Source organism: Phodopus roborovskii, unplaced genomic scaffold, assembly GCF_943737965.1.
Source record: "Phodopus roborovskii unplaced genomic scaffold, PHOROB, whole genome shotgun sequence".
Classification (NCBI taxonomy): domain Eukaryota; kingdom Metazoa; phylum Chordata; class Mammalia; order Rodentia; family Cricetidae; genus Phodopus; species Phodopus roborovskii.
Window position 1 is genome coordinate 13,799,856 of NW_026125295.1, and position 20,464 is coordinate 13,820,319.

The 20,464-nt window shown below is 55.8% G+C and overlaps 1 protein-coding gene across 1 annotated transcript in view; it reads left to right on the plus strand.

Annotated features, from left to right (window-relative positions):
• Bsn (bassoon presynaptic cytomatrix protein) overlaps positions 1-16,904 on the plus strand; it is an 85,918-nt gene extending 69,014 nt beyond the window's left edge. The window contains exons 5-12 of the mRNA XM_051204401.1: positions 372-7,004; positions 9,130-11,206; positions 11,505-12,319; positions 12,408-12,507; positions 13,100-13,231; positions 13,457-13,511; positions 13,863-13,956; positions 16,695-16,904. Of these exons, the coding sequence (XP_051060358.1) occupies positions 372-7,004; positions 9,130-11,206; positions 11,505-12,319; positions 12,408-12,507; positions 13,100-13,231; positions 13,457-13,497 (9,798 nt within the window). The 3' untranslated portion in view covers positions 13,498-13,511; positions 13,863-13,956; positions 16,695-16,904. The remainder of the gene's footprint in view (positions 1-371; positions 7,005-9,129; positions 11,207-11,504; positions 12,320-12,407; positions 12,508-13,099; positions 13,232-13,456; positions 13,512-13,862; positions 13,957-16,694) is intronic.
• The last annotated feature ends 3,560 nt before the right edge of the window (positions 16,905-20,464 follow it).

Here is a 20,464-nt window from a genome sequence, read left to right on the forward strand (position 1 = left end):
GAGGTTATCAGATCTCTGTGAGTTCGAGGCCAGCCTGATCTACATACTGAGTTACAGGAGAGCCAGAACTATGTAGAGAGACTCTGTCTCAAAAAATAACAATGAACGATGAACAAAAAGTTTGGCAGGTCTGGATAGTGTGAGATTGAGATGTGCTTGCCCCGAGTCTGGCACTTTGCTGATTTCCTGCTCTTTGATCTTGTTAGGTTTCTCTTTGACAATCTAGTGCTTCTCGAGGCTTGCTGTGGAATCTGTAAACTATTCAAACTATTCAGAGAGGTAGCCCCTGGGGAGTGGAGGGCCCCTTCCCTTGGTCCCTGGGATTGATAGAGAGGGCTGGGAGTAAGCATCTGCTTCTCACCCTACTGCAGGAACCTGTCAGCAAGCCTTACATTCAGGACCTGTCTCGAAGCCCACAGAGTCTCAGCGACACAGGCTATTCTTCCGATGGTGTGTCCAGCTCCCAGAGTGAGATCACAGGCGTCGTGCAGCAAGACGTGGAACAGCTTGACAGTGCAGGGGTCACAGGGCCACGTCCACCCAGCCCCTCAGAGCTCCACAAAGTGGGGAGTAGCATGCGCCCTTCCCTAGAGGCCCAGGCTGTGGCTCCCAGTGCTGAGTGGAGCAAGCCACCCCGCAGCAGTGCTGTTGAGGACCAGAAACGGCGGCCCCACTCCTTGTCCATCATGCCTGAGGCCTTCGACTCTGACGAGGAGCTGGGGGACATCCTGGAGGAAGAAGATGACTCCTTGGCGTGGGGCCATCAGAGGGACCAGCAGGACACAGCCGAGTCTTCAGATGACTTTGGCAGCCAGCTGAGGCATGACTATGTGGAAGACAGCAGCGAGGGTGGCTTGTCTCCTCTTCCACCCCAGCCCCCAGCCCGGGCGGAAATGACTGATGAGGAGTTCATGCGACGGCAGATCCTAGAAATGAGTGCCGAGGAAGACAACTTGGAGGAAGATGACACTGCTGTCCCCGGGCGAGGTCTGGCCAAACATAGTACCCAGAAGGGAAGTGCCAGGCCCAGGCCTGAATCTAGCCAAGAGTCCGTAGCAGTGCCCAAGAGGCGCCTACCCCATAATGCCACCACGGGCTATGAGGAACTCCTTTCTGAGGGAGGCCCAGCTGAGCCCGCTGATGGCGGTGAGACCCTCCAGGGAGGTCTCCGGCGGTTTAAAACCATTGAGCTCAATAGCACAGGTAGCTATGGTCATGAGCTGGACCTGGGCCAAGGTCCTGATCCCAGCCTGGACCGGGAACCTGAGCTGGAGATGGAGAGCCTGACAGGCTCACCTGAAGACCGCTCTCGTGGGGAGCATTCCTCCACCCTGCCCGCTTCCACACCTAGCTATACATCTGGCACCTCGCCCACCTCCCTGTCTTCACTAGAGGAGGATAGCGACAGCAGCCCCAGCCGCCGGCAGAGGCTAGAAGAAGCGAAGCAGCAACGCAAGGCCCGACACCGGTCCCATGGGCCCCTGCTGCCCACTATCGAGGACTCTTCGGAGGAGGAAGAGATGCGGGAGGAAGAGGAGCTGCTGCGTGAGCAGGAGAAGATGAGGGAGGTAGAACAACAGCGGATTCGCAGCACAGCCCGCAAGACCCGGCGTGACAAGGAAGAGCTTCGGGCTCAGCGGCGACGCGAACGCTCCAAGACACCACCTAGTAACCTGTCACCCATCGAAGATGCATCTCCCACAGAGGAGCTGAGGCAGGCAGCAGAGATGGAGGAGCTGCACCGCTCTTCCTGCTCCGAGTACTCCCCGTCCCCCTCCCTTGACTCAGAGGCTGAGACCCTGGATGGTGGTCCCACTCGACTCTACAAATCGGGCAGCGAATACAACCTGCCCGCCTTCATGTCCCTCTACTCGCCAACTGAGACACCGTCGGGGAGCTCCACCACGCCCAGTTCTGGACGGCCCCTTAAGAGTGCCGAGGAGGCCTACGAGGATATGATGAGAAAAGCTGAGCTGCTCCAGCGGCAGCAAGGCCAGGTGGCAGGGCCCCGGGGGCCCCATGGTGGACCCTCGCAGCCCACAGGCTCTCGAGGGCAGAGCTCCTTTGAATATCAAGATACCCAAGACTACCGCAGGGCTTCTCAGCCTGCTGCAGAAGGCACCCCTGCAGGCCTGGGAGCAGCTGTCTATGAGGAGATCCTTCAGACATCACAGAGCATAGCCCGTATGCGGCAAGCCTCCTCACGGGATCTGGCCTTCAGCGAGGACAAGAAGAAAGAGAAGCAGTTTCTCAATGCTGAGAGTGCATACATGGACCCTATGAAGCAGAATGGCGGCCCACTTACCCCCGGCACTAGCCCTACCCAACTTGCCGCTCCTGTGTCATTTTCTACCTCCTCAGACAGCAGTGGCGGCCGAGTTATTCCTGATGTCCGAGTCACGCAGCATTTTGCAAAAGAGCCTCAGGACTCCCTCAAGCTCCACAGCTCCCCTCTATCCTCCAGCTTGGCCTCTAAGGAGGTAGGCATGACCTCCTCTCAGGGCCCTGGGACTCCAGCCACCACAGTTATGGCCCCTTGTCCAGCCAGCCTTCCACGAGGGTATATGGCTCCAACCTCCCCAGCTGGCTCAGAGCTCAGCCCATCACCGTCTTCCACAGTTCACAGCTATGGACAGACACCAACCACTGCTAACTATGGGTCCCAAACAGAGGAGCTGCCCCAGGCTCCCAGTGGCCCTACTGCAGGTGGACGGGTCCCCAGAGAGAAGCGGGCCGATGCTGAGGTTGGCGCCCCCCAGCCTTCTCGGGGATATTCTTACTTTACAGGCTCTAGCCCACCCCTCTCTCCCTCTACACCCTCAGAGAGCCCCACATTCTCACCAGGCAAGCTGGGTGCAAGGGCCACAGCAGAGTTCTCTACACAGACACCAAGCCTAACACCTTCCTCGGACATTCCACGGAGCCCTGGCACACCCTCCCCCATGGTAGCCCAAGGCACACAGACACCACACCGACCTAGCACCCCTCGCCTGGTGTGGCAGCAGCCTTCCCAGGAGGCTCCTGTTATGGTCATCACGCTAGCATCAGATGCGTCTAGCCAGACCAGAGTGGTACATGCCAGTGCCTCTACTTCCCCACTGTGCTCACCCACTGACACTCAGCCCACCTCCCATAGCTACAGCCAGACCACACCTCCAAGTGCATCTCAAATGCCCTCGGAACCAGCTGGGCCACCTGGTTTCCCACGAGCGCCCAGTGCTGGGGCAGATGGGCCCCTGGCACTGTATGGCTGGGGTACCCTCCCTCCTGAAAACATCTCGCTATGCCGCATCTCCTCTGTCCCTGGAACATCTAGAGTTGAGCCGGGCCCCAGGCCCCCGGGCAGTGCAGTGGTAGATCTTCGAACAGCTGTCAAGCCTACGCCCATTATCCTCACCGACCAGGGCATGGATCTAACCTCTCTTGCTGTGGAAGCAAGGAAGTATGGCCTTGCCCTGGATCCAATTCCAGGACGTCAGTCAACGGCTGTGCAGCCCCTAGTTATTAACCTCAATGCCCAAGAGCAGACCCATACCTTCCTGGCCACTGCCACCACCGTGAGCATCACCATGGCCTCGTCTGTGCTCATGGCTCAGCAAAAGCAACCAGTGGTATATGGAGACCCTTTCCAGAGCCGCCTTGACTTTGGCCAGGGTTCAGGGAGCCCTGTATGCCTGGCCCAGGTCAAGCAAGTAGAGCAGGCTGTCCAGACAGCCCCATACCGAGGTGGGCCCCGGGGAAGACCCAGGGAGGCTAAGTTTGCCAGGTATAACCTTCCCAACCAGGTAGCCCCTCTGGCCAGAAGGGACATTTTGATTACTCAGATGGGCACCGCCCAGAGTGTCAGCCTCAAGCCAGGACCAGTGCCAGAGCCTGGTGGTGAACCCCACCGGGCTGCTCCTGCAGAACTCCGGTCACATGCTCTGCCAGGTGCCAGGAAGCCACACACAGTGGTGGTGCAGATGGGAGAGGGCACAGCCGGCACTGTGACTACCCTGCTCCCAGAAGAGCCAGCAGGTGCCCTGGACCTCACTGGAATGAGGCCTGAGAGCCAGCTGGCATGCTGTGACATGGTCTACAAGTTCCCCTTTGGCAGTAGCTGCACCGGCTCCTTCCATCCTGCCCCCAGTGCACCCGAGAAGAGCGTGGCAGACACTGCTCTGCCTGTCCAAAGCAGTGACCCCTTCTATAGTCCCAGAGACCCCGAGCCCCCTGAGCCCCTCACCTTCCGGGCACAGGGGGTCATGGGCCCTGGACCCCCTGAAGAACAGAGGCCCTACCCACAGGCCCTGCCTGGAAGGCTGTATTCCTCCATGTCTGATACCAATTTGGCCGAAGCTGGCCTCAACTACCATGCCCACAGGCTTGGGCAGCTCTTCCAGGGCCCTGGGAGAGATTCAGCTGTGGACCTCAGCTCACTGAAGCACTCTTATAGCTTAGGCTTTGCAGATGGGCGCTACTTAGGGCAGGGCTTACAGTACGGTTCTTTCACGGACCTGCGTCACCCCACAGACCTTTTAGCTCACCCACTTCCCATGCGGCGCTATAGCTCAGTGTCAAACATCTATTCAGACCACCGGTATGGCCCACGGGGAGATGGAGTTGGCTTTCAGGAGGCTAGCCTGGCCCAGTACAGTGCCACCACAGCGCGAGAGATCAGCCGTATGTGTGCTGCGCTCAACTCCATGGACCAGTATGGTGGGCGCCATGGCACTGGGAGTGGCGGGCCTGACCTTGCACAGTACCAGCCCCAGCATGGGCCTGGACTCAATGCTCCACAGGGTCTGGCTCCCCTCAGATCTGGCCTCCTTGGCAACCCTACCTTCCCAGAGGGACAACCAAGCCCTGGGAGCCTTGCTCAGTATGGGCCTGCGGCAAGCCAGGGGACAGCAGTCAGACAGCTGCTCCCGTCCACAGCAACAGTACGTGCAGCTGATGGCATGATCTACTCAACTATCAATACCCCAATTGCTGCAACCCTGCCGATCACCACCCAGCCTGCCTCAGTACTGCGGCCCATGGTGCGTGGTGGCATGTATAGGCCTTATGTTTCTGGTGGAGTCACAGCTGTGCCCCTTACCAGCCTGACCCGCGTGCCCATGATTGCTCCTCGGGTACCCCTTGGACCAGCAGGGCTATACCGATATCCTGCCCCAAGTCGATTCCCCGTTGCTTCTAGCATCCCACCTGCTGAGGGTCCTGTCTATCTGGGAAAGCCTGCTGCTGCCAAGGCCTCGGGCGCAGGGGGCCCAGCAAGGCCAGAGCTACCAGCAGGGGCTGCTCGTGAAGAACCTCTTTCCACAGCTGCCCCTGCTGCCATCAAGGAAGCCCCAGTAGCCCCTGCCCCTGCCCCACCACCTGGCCAGAAGCCGCCAGGAGATGCCACTGCGGCGGGGGGTGGCAGTGGAGCCCTCGGCCGGCCTGGGGTTGAGAAGGAGGAAGTATCTCAGGAGGACCGGCAGCGGAAGCAACAGCAACAGCTGCTGCAGCTGGAGCGAGAGCGTGTAGAGTTGGAAAAGCTGCGACAGTTGCGACTACAAGAGGAGCTGGAGCGAGAGAGGGTGGAGCTGCAGAGGCACCGTGAGGAAGAGCAGTTGCTGGTGCAGCGAGAGCTGCAAGAGCTTCAGACCATCAAGCACCATGTGCTGCAGCAGCAGCAAGAGGAACGCCAGGCTCAGTTTGCACTGCAGCGGGAGCAGCTGGCACAGCAGCGGCTGCAGCTGGAGCAGATCCAGCAACTGCAGCAGCAGCTGCAGCAGCAGCTAGAGGAACAGAAACAGCGGCAGAAGGTCCCCTTTCCTGCGACCGGTGAGGCACCTAGCCGAGGGCCTCCCCCAGCGGCTACTGAGCTGGCCCAGAATGGCCAGTACTGGCCACCGTTGACCCACACAGCCTTCATTGCCATGGCAGGGACTGAAGGGCCCGGGCAGCCTCGTGAACCGGTACTGCACCGGGGCCTCCCCAGCTCTGCCTCAGACATGTCACTGCAAACTGAGGAGCAGTGGGAGGCAGGCCGCAGCGGCATCAAGAAGCGGCACTCAATGCCACGCCTGAGAGATGTCTGTGAGCCAGAGTCAGGACCTGATCCCTGCACGGTCAGGAGGATTGCAGACAGCAGCGTTCAGACAGATGAGGAGGAGGGCGAGGGCCGCTACCTTCTGACCCGGAGGCGCAGGACACGGCGTAGTGCTGACTGTAGTGTACAGACAGATGACGAGGACAATGCCGAATGGGAGCAACCTGTACGCCGCCGCAGGTCTCGTCTTTCCCGCCACTCAGACTCAGGTTCTGACAGCAAACATGACGTCACTGCCTCTTCCGCTGCTGCCGCCACTGCAAGGGCCATGAGCAGCGTGGGCATCCAGACCATCAGTGACTGCTCCGTACAGACGGAGCCTGACCAGCTGCCCAGGGTCTCTCCAGCCATCCACATCACAGCCGCCACGGACCCCAAGGTGGAGATCGTCAGGTACATATCCGCGCCAGAAAAGACTGGGCGTGGGGAGAGCCTGGCCTGCCAGACGGAACCAGATGGGCAGGCCCAGGGTGTGGCTGGGCCTCAGCTTGTAGGACCAACTGCCATCAGCCCCTACCTACCTGGCATCCAGATAGTCACCCCAGGACCCCTAGGCAGATTTGAAAAGAAGAAGCCGGATCCTCTGGAGATCGGGTACCAGGCCCACCTGCCCGTGGAGTCCCTCTCACAGCTTGTGAGCCGCCAGCCTCCTAAGTCTCCACAAGTGCTCTACTCACCGGTCTCGCCCCTGTCCCCACACCGGCTCCTAGACACCTCGTTTGCTTCCAGTGAGAGGCTGAACAAGGCTCATGTGAGTCCCCAGAAGCACTTCATGACTGACAGCACTCTTCGCCAGCAGACCCTGCCTCGCCCCATGAAGACCCTGCAGCGGTCCTTGTCTGACCCTAAGCCCCTCAGCCCCACCGCAGAGGAGTCCGCCAAAGAGAGATTCTCCCTCTACCAGCACCAGGGGGGACTAGGTAGCCAGGTATGGGCACAGGGGCTGGTCCAGGGTGGGACAAGGGTCTATTTCTAGCCTGAGGGGTCCTGAGGGAGGGGTTTCTTCTGGGGTGGGGTTGGAGTCACCTCTGGCTCCCAAGGCCCAGGGGAAGGAGTTGAGGAGTAAAGATCCTCAGTGCACATCTGCCAGAGCCCAGACAGAGTCCAACAAGGCCAGCCTGGATGAATACAGACACACATGGCCCCCACAGCCATCTACCCAGACACTACCAGAAACCTCAGCCTCTCCACAGGCCTGTCCCTTCACCACCTGTACACTGTCCAGCTCTGTTACCTCCTTTTAGTCCTCTTCAGTTCTCGCCCCCAGTCTAGGCGCCTTCCACTCCAAGCCTTATTTATGGGTGTTGTGTAAGAATTCGGTGATCTGGTCCAGGCCGTGTTGTGCCCCTACTTCCCATCTCTAGATGGGCTGCACTGCCAACAGCAGGCCCCAGCCTGTGGCCCAGCACTCATGTCCCATCTGGAGGGCTGCAGGCATGCTCTACGCTTCACTGTATCCCCTGTCCTACCTTCCTCAGTAACTGGTGCTTCCAAACCTGTAATACAGTATAGGCTCCTTGTCTATGGCTTCAGTTTCCAGTCATGGATTAGAACCGTGAGAGAGAGACTGGACGTGGGCTGCAGTTGTGAGAGGAGCTAGAGACGGGGAGGATTTAATGATCCACTTTCAAGGCAAGGTTGAGGAAGGCTGGCTTTTCCTGAAGTCTCTGAAAGTCTGGGAAGGTGAAACAGACCGAGAAGTGTATTTCAGAGTTCCCAGGATACAATACAATGTGGGCTGATAGGCCAAAGGAAGAGATCCCAGGGAGAGGAGGTAGGAGGCAGAGGCACTGTGTGATGTGTTTTGCTTGTTTTCCGGGTGTATACAGAGGAGACTGGAGCATCGTGGTGGGTTCGTGGAGGCGATGGTGGTGGTAAGAGGTGCATAGTGAAGGGTCCTGGTAGGGCTGGCAAGGAAGGCAAGTCAAAGAGGCAGGGAGGTGCCCCTGGTTCCAAGCACACAGGTCCTTATGGCCTAGCCATGGGGGGCCAGGATATTGATGGACACACGAGGTATGTGGCCAAAATATGAAAAGATAGATGATGAGGAGTTGAAAGGCTAAATGTGTCCCACCAAAGGCTCAGATTTGTTTTAAAATTTTGAAATCGCACTGTCATCTTCTTTGTGCTATGTGTAGAAGGTGGGGACGGAGCTGCTTGGCAAGGTGAAGAGTAAGAACTCTGGTGTCGGTCTCCAATATACTTGGGGGATTTGGGTGACACATGAAACCCTGAAGAGTGGGGTGTTCTGGGAGGTTGGAGGCTGGAGGAAAAGAGAGTCCAAGGAGAGGGCTCCATCAGCAGGGGCCTTCAGGGGTACCCAGCCTCCGAAGCCTGTGAGGAGGGTTAGGAGAGGCTTGTGTAAGAAGCTGCTGCTGATAGAGAGAGCACTAACAAGAAATGAGAGGTTAGCTGATAGAGGGATTCTGGGAGCTGGGGGCTGGGCTGGAGCATAGCTTAGGTGTGGCAGAGGGTAGAGCAGGACAATTAGAGGAGGAAGCTGGGCGGGCAGGCTGCTCTGGAGGGAAGCCATGCAGGAGGCATAGACTCTGAGCCTATAAACAACTGACAGGGTTAGCGTGTGACCCTCCCTGTGACCCTGTCCTTAAAGGACCCTGGTGGGTCTCGAACCTCTACGACACTCCTCCTTTCCTTGACTCCCACTGCCCTCAGCCCCCACAGAATGTTAGGCCCAATCGTAGAGCCAGGCCTATCTTCTCACCTCAGTGGCAGGCAAGCCTGTTGGAGATGTGCAGGGCTTCTTAGAGCTGCTGTGCCCAACACAGAGGGAAGTCTGACCCTTACCACCCACCTGTTGCCCAAAGCTTTGGAAAGGACTGTAAAATGACTGTAGGCCTTCCCTTCAGAGCAAAGAAGTCCAGACCAGAGGGTGGGCAGGGTAGATGCTGAGGCTGCTTGGTAAAGCAGACATCTACAGTGTGGAGCCCAGCTCCTGCCTTAAGAACCTCCAGACCTGGTTCTTCTACCCCATGCCTCAGCAGAGTCACCTACACCTTGGGTCTCAGTGCTGCCCACCCTTCCCTCTGTCTCAGGTGTCGGCGCTGCCACCCAACGGCCTGGTCCGCAAGGTGAAGCGGACACTGCCGAGCCCCCCTCCAGAGGAAGCTCACCTTCCCCTGGCTGGCCAGGTGCCCTCACAGCTGTATGCAGCCAGCCTGCTGCAGCGAGGGCTGGCGGGGGCCACCACCGTCCCTGCTACCAAGGCCAGTCTGCTCCGGGAGCTGGACCGGGACCTGCGGCTGGTGGAGCATGAGTCCACCAAGCTGCGCAAGAAGCAGGCGGAGCTGGACGAGGAGGAGAAGGAGATTGATGCCAAGCTCAAGTACCTAGAGCTGGGCATCACCCAGCGTAAAGAGTCTTTGGCCAAAGACCGGGGTGGCCGTGACTACCCACCTTTACGTGGCCTTGGTGAGCATCGTGACTACCTGTCTGACAGTGAGCTCAACCAGCTGCGGCTCCAGGGTTGTACCATGCCCGCCGGCCAGTATGTGGACTACCCTGCCTCAGGTGCTGTGCCTGCCACCCCTTCTGGGACCCCTGCCTTCCAACAGCCCCGGTTCCCACCTGCAGCCCCACAGTACACTGCAGGCAGTAGTGGACCAACTCAGAATGGATTTCCAGCCCACCAGGCACCCACCTACACTGGCCCTAGCACGTACCCAGCACCTACTTTCCCTCCTGGAACCAGTTATCCAGCTGAGCCTGGCGTGCCAAGCCAGCAGGCTTTCCACCCCACAGGTCATTATGCAGCCCCAACCCCCATGCCAACCACACAGAGCGCCCCTTTTCCAGTGCAAGCTGACAGTCGTGCCCCGCACCAGAAGCCACGCCAGACCTCACTAGCTGACTTGGAGCAGAAGGTACCCACCAATTATGAGGTGATCACCAGCCCTGCTGTAACCATGTCTTCAGCCCCCTCTGACAGTAGCTACAGTGGTCCAGCAGTGAGCAGCAGCTATGAGCAGGACAAAGCCCCCGAGCATCTCCGGGGCAGCGACCGAAGCGGTGTGAGCCAGAGCCCAGCCCCTACTTATCCCTCTGACTCCCACTACACCAGTCTGGAGCAGAGTGTTCCTCGAAACTATGTGATGATTGACGACATCAGTGAGCTGACGAAGGATAGTGCCCCCACTGCTGCAGACAGCCAACGGATGGAGCCTTTGGGGCCAAGTGGAGGCGGCGGACGCCCTGGGAAAGAGCCTGGAGAACCTGTCCTTGAGGGACCCACACTGCCCTGCTGCTATGGCAGGGGTGAGGAAGAATCTGAGGAGGACACATATGACCCCCGTGGGAAATCTGGTCATCACCGGAGCATGGAGAGCAATGGCCGACCAGTCAGCACCCACTATTACAGTGACAGTGACTACAGACATGGGGCTCGAGCAGAGAAGTATGGTCCAGGGCCCATGGGGCCCAAGCATCCTTCTAAGAGCCTGGCCCCAGCTGCCATCTCCTCAAAGCGTAGCAAGCACCGGAAGCAAGGCATGGAGCAAAAGATCTCCAAGTTCTCACCTATCGAGGAGGCCAAGGATGTGGAGTCAGACCTGGCCTCCTACCCCACACCCTCTGTTAGCAGTAGCCTGACCTCTCGGGGTAGGAAGTTCCAGGATGAAATCACCTATGGGCTCAAGAAGAATGTGTATGAACAGCAGAGGTACTATGGGGTGTCCAGCCGGGACACAGCAGAGGAGGAGGACCGCATGTATGGTGGTAGCAGCCGGTCCCGGGCAGCATCAGCATACGGTGGGGAAAAGCTGTCTAGCCACGATTTCAGTGGCCGTGGCAAAGGGTATGAGCGGGAACGGGAGGCTGTGGAGCGACTTCAAAAGGCGGGCCCCAAGCCCTCATCCCTGAGCATGGCCCATGGCCGGGCACGGCCCCCCATGAGGAGCCAGGCCTCTGAAGAGGAGAGCCCTGTCAGCCCCTTAGGGCGGCCTCGCCCTGCAGGGGGCACTCTTCCTCCTGGGGATACCTGCCCACAGTTCTGCTCCAGCCACTCCATGCCTGACGTCCAGGAACATGTCAAGGATGGACCACGGGCCCACGCTTACAAGCGTGAGGAGGGCTACATCTTGGATGATTCCCACTGCGTGGTTTCTGACAGTGAAGGTAATAGCAGCTGGGGGTGATTTCTACAAGCGCTCCACACCTGGGGGTCTGCCTGCCAGTGGGGCCCTGGGCCCCAAGATGTCCCAGCAGGGCCTATCTTGGCATCTCATCTCCTGCTCCTGCTGCAGGTGGCCCTTGCCTGATGTACCTGTGCCCTGGTTCCTGGTTGTTGGAGGGTGGGGACCTATGACCTGCTTGTGGCTGTGGTATCCGCTTTCTGGTTCCCTTGCATGGCTTCAGCTAGGTCTCCTCTCCGGCTAGCCAGGGGCTGATGCTGTTCTGTTTTTGGTCTCTGAAGCGTATCACCTGGGCCAGGAGGAGACAGACTGGTTTGATAAGCCCCGAGATGCCCGCTCCGACCGGTTCAGGCACCATGGGGGTCATGCAGTCTCCTCCTCCCAGAAGCGAGGCCCTGCCAGGCACAGCTACCATGACTACGATGAGCCCCCTGAGGAGGGTCTGTGGCCTCATGATGAGGGTGGTCCAGGCCGCCATACCTCAGCCAAGGAACACCGGCACCACAGTGACCACGGGAGGCACTCAGGCCGCCATGCTGGCGAGGAGCCAGGACGGCGTGCTGCCAAACCACATTCTCGGGATGTGGGTCGCCACGAGACCCGGCCTCATCCTCAGGCCAGCCCTGCCCCTGCCATGCAGAAGAAGGGTCAGCCTGGGTACCCTGGCTCTGCTGACTACTCACAACCATCCCGTGCTCCGTCCGCATACCATCATGCCTCTGACAGCAAGAAGGGCTCCCGGCAGGCCCACTCCGGGCCTACTGCACTGCAGCCAAAGCCAGAACCTCAGTCTCAGCCACAGATGCAAGGTCGGCAGGCAGCGCCAGGACCCCAACAGTCACAGTCACCATCATCCAGGCAGATGCCCCCAGCATCACGACAGCCTCAGACACAGCAGCAGCAGCAGCAACAGCAGCAGCAGCAGCAGCAGCAGCAAGGTGTTGGGCAACAAGCTCCCCAACAGACTCCATCACAGGCTCGGCTGCAGCAACAAAACCAGCCAACCCCCCGGGGCTCAGCCCCTGCTGCCAGCCAGCCAGCAGGGAAACCTCAGCCAGGCCCCACCACAGCCCCAGGACCCCAGCCGGCAGGACTGGTGAGTTAGCTCCTATGCATGGACGTCACGATGGTTTCGGGGCAGGGATGGGGTGAGCAGGATCTCAGCTACAGGTTCTGTGTTGCAGCCACGTGCAGAGCAGGCCAGCAGCTCTAAAGCGGCAGCCAAAGCGCCCCAACAGGGGAGGGCTCCTCAGGCCCAGCCAGCTCCAGGACCAGGACCCACAGGTGAGCCATGCCCAGGACACTCAGACTCATCTCCCCACCCAGTGCGTGTTCTTACCAGTCCCACGTAAGTGTACCCAGTGGGCTGCAGGACCTCCTACCAGAAAATGAGCCTGAACCAGGGAGAACTCCATCCTAGAAGGCACTGGTGATCAGGACCAGAGCCATCACTTTTTTTTTACTTTTATTTTTATTATTTTAAGACAGGGCCTTACTCTGTAACCTTGGCAGACCTGAAACTCTCTATAGACCAGGCTGGCCTCGAACTCACAGAGATCTGCCTGCCTCTGCTTCCTGAGTGCTGGGACTAGAGGTGTGCATCACCACCGTCCAAATGAGCCATGGTTTCTTATTCTCTCCTCCTGCCCTTCCCTCCTTTACTCTGTCCCCTCACCTTTCCCCTCCCTTTAACCTTCACAGTCTTCTCTGTTTCCTGCTGCCCCCCGGCCTTTCTCCTACGCTCACCACCCTCTTTTTATCCCTCCGTCTCACCTTCTTCCACCTCGCAGGTTACCTATGTTCAGATTCCCTCTTCCCCTCAGACCTCAAACAACAAGCTATAGCGTTGCTCATGACAATGCTTTCTTTCCTATAGGGGTGAAGCCCGGAGCCAGGCCTGGGGGGACCCCAGGAGGGCCTGCTGGTCAGCCAGGGGCAGATGGGGAGAGTGTATTCTCCAAGATCCTCCCTGGTGGGGCAGCAGAGCAAGCTGGCAAGCTGACAGAAGGTATGCACTGCCCTGGGCTGGGTCCACATTGGGTGGAAGCTTCTCTGGTGGAGGTCAGGGGTCATGGGATGATGCTAATCCAGTCACCAGGACACAGATTACCCGCTGGTACCCAGGGTTTTCTGGACCGTCCTTTCCCCTTAGGCCTTACTTCAACCAGTGGTCCTGACTAGAAGGAGTCTGGCCCCAGGTTCCTGATGTCTCTCTCTGTTTTCTATGTCACAGCTGTCTCTGCTTTTGGCAAAAAATTTTCCTCGTTCTGGTGATTGTATCCAGAAGGGTGAGTGCCTGTACCTGTCATATTTTGCGAAAGGCCTGAGTTACTGGTGGTTGGGGCTTCTGAAATCCCAAAGTGGGAGTCCTCTGGGAAGAGTCCGGTCTTCACGGGATGGTACAGCGAGAGCTACAGTGTCCTCTCCTGGGAGTGGGAAAGAAAGAGGAGGAACAAGGGTACTACTCAGAGGGTCAGACATGGGACCAATTCAGTAGAGGCCCCAGCAAGAGGAAATGAGGGCTAATGTCGCTTTGCCATCCCGGCCTCCTGCCATGCGTTCAAAGCGATGGGTATCTTGGGCGATAGGAAGCGGACAATGCTGTGGAACTCACAGCTTTCCTCTGTATTGCTCCTCAGGCTCCTGAAGACCTGAAGAAAGATGATATTATTGCTGTGGAAAAATCTCTGGAGTCAAAGGGCCTGGGCGCAGCTCTGGACTCTGCGTATAACAGTGAGTCTCGGGGACAGGTGACAATGGTCAGAAAGTGGGTGAAAGGACCTCGTATGCTTCTTTCAGCATGGGTCTACCAATCCCCTCAGAGGCAGTGTGCTGGCTGGCATAGTGGTACATTAACTATCCTTGATAGAGGGCCCGGTAAACCCGTTGTATCCCTACAACTCCAGGTCTGTATTCTGGACACTGAGTTCAAAGTCTATGGCTCTCATTGAAGACATTGATGCTTGGTGTCTCCAAACCCTGCAGAACTTAGCAGCTTTGGGCATGAAGTCAACAAACTCTTAGGTTCATGGGTTGTGCTGTGGCTCATAAGATGAAAGAGTGAGCTAGAAAGAGAGGCAGATGGGAACACAGAGGGGAACCAGTCACTGGTGGTCTCAGCCCACTCTAGATCAGCTCAGCCAGAGAATGGAAGGCCCAGGGTAGGGCCTCTCTACATAGACGCTAGGGGCTAAGGAAGATGGGGTGCCTGCCCTGGTCCTGGCCTTAGCCCTGCCTCTGTGGACAGAAGAGGGAATGTCTCGTCCAGAACGGAGAGGATAGCTTGGCAGTTGCTGCTGTCCTTGCAGCCAGGAATCACCTATAACCCCATCTACACAAAACCTCTCATCTCATACTCCTTTTCAACCTAGAGTCAAGAATATGAATGCCGGGCAGTAATGGCACATAACTTTAATCCTAGCACTTGGGAGGCAGAGGCAGGCAGATCTCAAGTTCCAGGACAGCTAGAGCTGATACACAGAGAAACCCTGTCTTGGAAAAGAGAGAGAGAGAGATAGACAGACAGACAGACAGACAGACACACAGACAGACACACAGACACACAGACAGACACACAGACAGACAGACAGAGGGTTTGGAGATGTGTGGTAGCCCTGGCAGGGGACCACAGCCAGTAAGCAAGTCACTTTAAGGGGGCCTTGGAGCAGTAAGTGCCCTTACTTAAATCAGGCCTGCTCCTGGTGGAGAAGTCCCAAGGACTACTAGTGTTTTCAGGAGTATGGGGCCACTGAAAAGGCCCAATCTCTCATGTATTTATTTAACAAACGCTTGTCAAGCCACAAGTGTGTACCAAACTCTATTTTAGATGTTGGAAGTATAACAGGAATCAAAACCAAGTTCCTGTCCTTTCAAGTCGGTGGTCCATCAAGGGAAACAAAGAATAAAGAAGTTTCAAAATGAAAAATTAGCCATGTATAATGGAGTGCACCTTTAACTCAGCACTTGGAAACAGAAGCAAACAGTCTCTGTTAATTTGAGGCCAGCCTGGTCTACAGAGCGAGGTCTAGACTAGCTAGGGCTACATAGTGAGACCTGTCTCAAAAATAGTTAAGTAAATAAAATAAATAAAAGTCAATTTGAAAGGAATTCCTGAAGGTGGCAAGTGCTCTGAAGCAGTTTCTGAAGCAGTGAAAGCTGCCCTGAAGGAGGTCTGTGAAGGTGCAGATCCCGCAAAGGCTCTGGTGCTGAGCAGAAGTGGTAGGGACAGGCACTACTAAGCCATAGCAGAGGGGCATGGTGGCAGGAGCCAGTGTAAGGAGCTTGGGCTCTCTGCTAGCAATAGCAACCACAGTGTTACAGCATCCTCCATGGCCACGCTGAAAGGCAGTGGACACCTGCCACTCTCTCTCAGTGCAGTGTTTTCTTGGCATTCTTGGCATTCGTGAGTGGTACCCAGGGCATGGAGAGGGACAAGCAGGGCCCAGCCTGGATTTGGAGCCAGAGAACTACAAGAAGGAAAGGCAATACAGATGTATGTACTGTGCCCCATGCCCTGCCACAGTGTGGGCGAGCCACTGAGACCACAGCTTTGTAGTTAAGATTTCCCTCTGGTTCTAGCACTAGGCCAACATTTGGGCTAAGTGGTCAATGCAGCACTATGTCCATCTCCTGGTGTCTATTATGTCAGTTTCAGGGACGAGCTAGGAGATGCTTGTCTTTGGAAACACTCTTCCTGTTTGTTTTTGTGTTTACATTGGTGAGACAGGATTTCATATGTAGGGCTGACTGGTCTGTAACTCAATATATATAGATCAAGCTGATCATGAACTTTTAATGGTTTCCCTGCCTCGGATGCTTAAGGCTAGAATTGTGTGCACACTATTATACCTACCTTCCGACACTCTTAAGCAAAATAGAAAGGAACTCTTCTTATAAGATAAATGACAAGGGCCAACAAGAGGGCTCAGTGAGTAAAGCTGCTTGCTGCCAAAGCCTGGCAACCTGGGTTTGAATCCTAGTTTGAATCCCACATGGTAGAAGGAGAGAATCACCTCCTGCAAGTTATCCTTTAACCTCCACGGGAGGGCACATGCGTGTGTGCCTGCACACACACACACACACACACTTAAAAAAGAAATGTCAAGTTGGATATGGTGACACATGCCTGTGGTCCCAGCTACTCCATAGGCTGAGGTAGGAGAGTCTCTCTAGTGTCTTCTTGGGCAATATTGTGAGATCCTCTTGTCTCAAACAGAAGAGAGAGAGAAGGGAGGTCTTGTCCGGAGCTCCGACTCTTCCTTGTTCTGATCCTTCTCTCTGTGGACTTTAACTTGCACAAATCCCAGCCTCTCCATGCTCGATGGATGGAATCTTTTGGGTGGAGAGGACCCTGGCCGTTGCACATGGCAATGTCTGAGAGCAATATGAGGAGGGTGGGAAACTATGGCCAGGGTTCTTAACAGGGGAAAAAAAAATCCTTCTTTCTTCCCCCATCCCTCCTCTTTTTAAAGCATCTACAATCTGGCAAACCCTTGGCCCAAAGATTCACACCAGGTGGGCCACAGCAGGCATGCCTCAGTGGAGCACAGGATGTGTTCTAACAGCAGCTACCTAGGTGAAGCATCTGCTGGACCAGTAGGACCATTGGCTTGGGGACCTTTCATTGTCTTTCCAGAGACCCTGCCTTCCTCGGGCCAGCCGTCCTTGGGAGAGAGGGGCCCTCACCGTTGCTGCTGTGGCTGTCTGCTGCTCTTCCCACAGCCTCCTGTGGCCTGGCCAGCCAGGCTTCCAATGCGTTATACACAGAGTTTGGGTGCACACTGCCCTCCCTCTAAGATGCCAGAAGTTTTTCCACAGCCTTGGAGAGGGGCTTTGACTGAGGGCTGGGGGCCCTAGGCTCCGTTTCCTTCACATTCCAGCTGGCCCAGATCCCTCTGTGGCCATAAGGCCTTGCCCCCTTCACCCTGCCCTCTGGGTGACATTGGAGCAGACCTCCACATGGCCAGCGTGGGTTTGGGAGAACTTTACAAACATTAGGACCTAACACTGTCTCATCGCTGAAGTAAGAGGCCATAGCATCGAAAAGCAGCGTGGGCACTGGCTGAGGCTCCTCCCAGCCCGTGGATGGCAGCATACTAGACATGCCTGCCATCATCTTTAAGCCATCCCCCCAGCCATTGTGAGCATCCCAGCAGCACCGCCATTGTCTCGACCAGCCGGCTCCTCGTCTGTACACCTGGGGATTTCTTTTGATTTCAAGAACAGCCTTAATCATTCCAGTTTGATTTACATGTATACCTCATGAACATTTTTTTTTCCGTTTCATTTTTCTTTCTCTCCCTTTCTTTTCTTTGCTTTTATTCCTTTGTGTCTCCTCCCCACCACCTTGTGACTGATGGTTTGGTTTCCTCTCTGCTCTGCCCCTGCTCAAGCACAGGGAGAAATGTTGATTTAGAAGCAATAGCAGGTAGCAGGCCACCAAGAGCACAAACCCAGGGCGAGGCCTAGGGAGGCTCCTCAGCCCGCCTGTTTACTGTGCAATTCCAGTCCTTCTTAAGCCATCAGCAGTGGGTGTGCTCAGCGCAGAGGAGCCCGGACCTCTGTACCGGCCAAGGAAAAGGCTTAGAGCCCTGTGGGGTAAGGGGAGTGTGACTCTGCCCATTCACCAGGTGGACTGGGCTGCATGCCTTCTCAAAGTCCTTCCCTTGGAGGCCTCCCTTCATCTCGGCACAGCCACAAGTCTCATCTCTAATGTTCTATGCAATGAAATATAAACCCTCAAAGACAACTGTTAATATTTAATAAATTCCATGTTACATATAAAGAGTTAATTGCAAACATGCAGTTGAGAAACTGGATAGATCTGCTCATATCACCACCCCAACCAATCCTTGTTCCCACTTTCTGTGTGGTTGAGTGTGTATGTGTGAGACAGAGAAAGTGAGAGCATGCACGTGTGTGTGTGTGTGTGTGTGTGCGCGAGTGTGTGTGTGTGTGTAAATTCTAAGTCTGTGGCATGTTTGACCTGTGGCAGGACTCGCTGCTGCCAGGTGAGTCACCGCGGTGAGTCACCGCCTGTCTCGCAGTGGAGCATGCACAGCTCGCAGCCTCTTTGCACGATTCCATTCATTTTAAATGCTCGACCCTCTTGCTTGGAGTTCTTTTTGCCTCCAAACCTCTCCTTTAGGAGCACTTCTCCCTGACTTCTGTAGCCGCTAGTAAAGACCTGCCAGAACTGCCTGAGTATGCCAGGCCATGGAGCAGGCAGTGAGGCCCCATACACCTTGCAGGTTTTTATCTGTCCTCGACAGCGGATAAAAAAGAAACTTCAGAACAGACGGTGATAGGAGCCTGCACAGGATGCATGTGTATGAACATTCCGTGGATTTGCTGTAGGATTTCTGCTTGTATATCATTTTTCCCTCCAACCCCAGGCCTGAGCCAAAAGAATCTTGCCACTCATTTGCAGTGGGGCCCTGCTCAAGGGCAAAGCTGGGCCACATCTGAGGAGAGGCAGAAGTCAAGAGCAGACCCTGGCTGTGCCCTAGGATCCCTAGACTAAATCTTCTCTATGCCTCTCCTTTGTGTTGAGGAATCTTAAAAGACGGTGACCCGGGAGATCTGAACTGGAGCCAGGGTCTGAGAGTGCCCAGGAAGAGCTCTTTGGCTGACAGTATCATCCAGAACAACTACTCACACAAAAAATTTCAAGCTGAGCTTAGAAGGTTTCTCAAAAGCAAAACTTACACAAGGGCCTAAGTAGCCCTCTCCACATCTGTCCCCAGGACTTGCCTGCCCTCTCCTCAGAAGCAGAAGTATTCCACTGTTGTGAGCATCTCCTTGACACAGGAGCAGGGCAGACAGTTACTGCCTGACCCATCAAGGTCTGATCTTCCTCCAGAGTGCTCCGTTTGTACCATGCATTTCTCAGGGGTCCACATTTCTCACGCTTTTTTACAAGGCCCACAAATCCCTTCGAGTGGAACCCTGTCCCGCCTTTGGCAGCTGTGGATGGGACAGTTGAAGCTGTGTCAGACTTAAGATCCTTAGTTGAGAGATCAGATCTGGGCTATTTGGGGCTGTCTGGGCAAAGGCTGAAGAAGGCCATCATTGAGGAACTCAGGCACACAGGCCCAGGTCTTTACAGATGTGCCCATTGTTTAGACACCTGGGATCATGACAGTAACCCTTTTCATTCATAGTCAAGGGGCTGGACTAGGAGCTGAGAGTAGGCAGGATATCCGCAGCTCAACCTCTGGGAGGCCCACTAGGCTCTCAAGTATTAACTTTTAAGCAAATTTCTTTTCTGGCCAAACTCTGAGTTTGCCATTTCTGATATCTGCCACTGTATCCCTGGCTGTACTGACAGGGCAGATCTTTGCCCCTTGTGAAGAGGGCTGCAATAGTCTTCTATGTCGTGGGTACCCTGGCCCTTGTGTTGATTCTGGGGCTCTGACAGCTGGAGGCTTGGGAACCAGCATTAGCTGCTATAGGACACGGAAAGCAATGAGTGCATCTCCAAATGGGTAAGTCGTCTCTGGATAGAGTCCAGACCTTCTCCATTTCCCTTCTTAGTGTCATAAGCAAGGGTACTTTCCCCTGCCTACCCACGGTCTTAACACACTCACTTCATAGTGATAGCCCTCCTGCCATTACCTTCCTATTCCTTGGGTAGGGTGTGTGGTCTCAGGCCCACAATGAGAGAACAGCAAGAGCAGCACCTCTAGCCTGTACTCTGGAGAATATAGGGAGATTTTCAGGCAGGTCCTTTGCCATGATGGTACAGTCCTGCCCTATTAGCCCTTCTCCTCCCATGCTGTAAATATTTGTCATCATGGACTCCAACAGGTCAGAGGGACAGATCTAATCAACTGAAACTGCTTGGAGATGTCATCTCTGTCTCCCTGGGTCCCTGGGTGTCAGAACCTTGCTACCACATGCATTGGGTGACACCGGAGAGCCATAGAAGTCGTGAGATACTGTGTGTGTAAGCACGTGTGCGAGTGTGTGTGTGCGTGTATGTGTGTGTGTGTTTGCGCGTTTGTGTGCGTGCACGAGACTTACTCAGCCTCTGGGGTCAAATCTGCTCCTCTCCAAAGTGTGAAACCCTGGAGAGTAGTGGCCATCTACATTTCCCCCTCTAGCTTCCATGTCTTGGTTTTGCTTTTCCCTCCCTCTCTTTCCTTCTCTCCTTCTTTATTAGAGGGGAAGAGTGCTGTACAAAGTCAAACCAACAAGTTTACAGTTGTAAGTGCAATGACCCGAGTCCTCCACATGACCT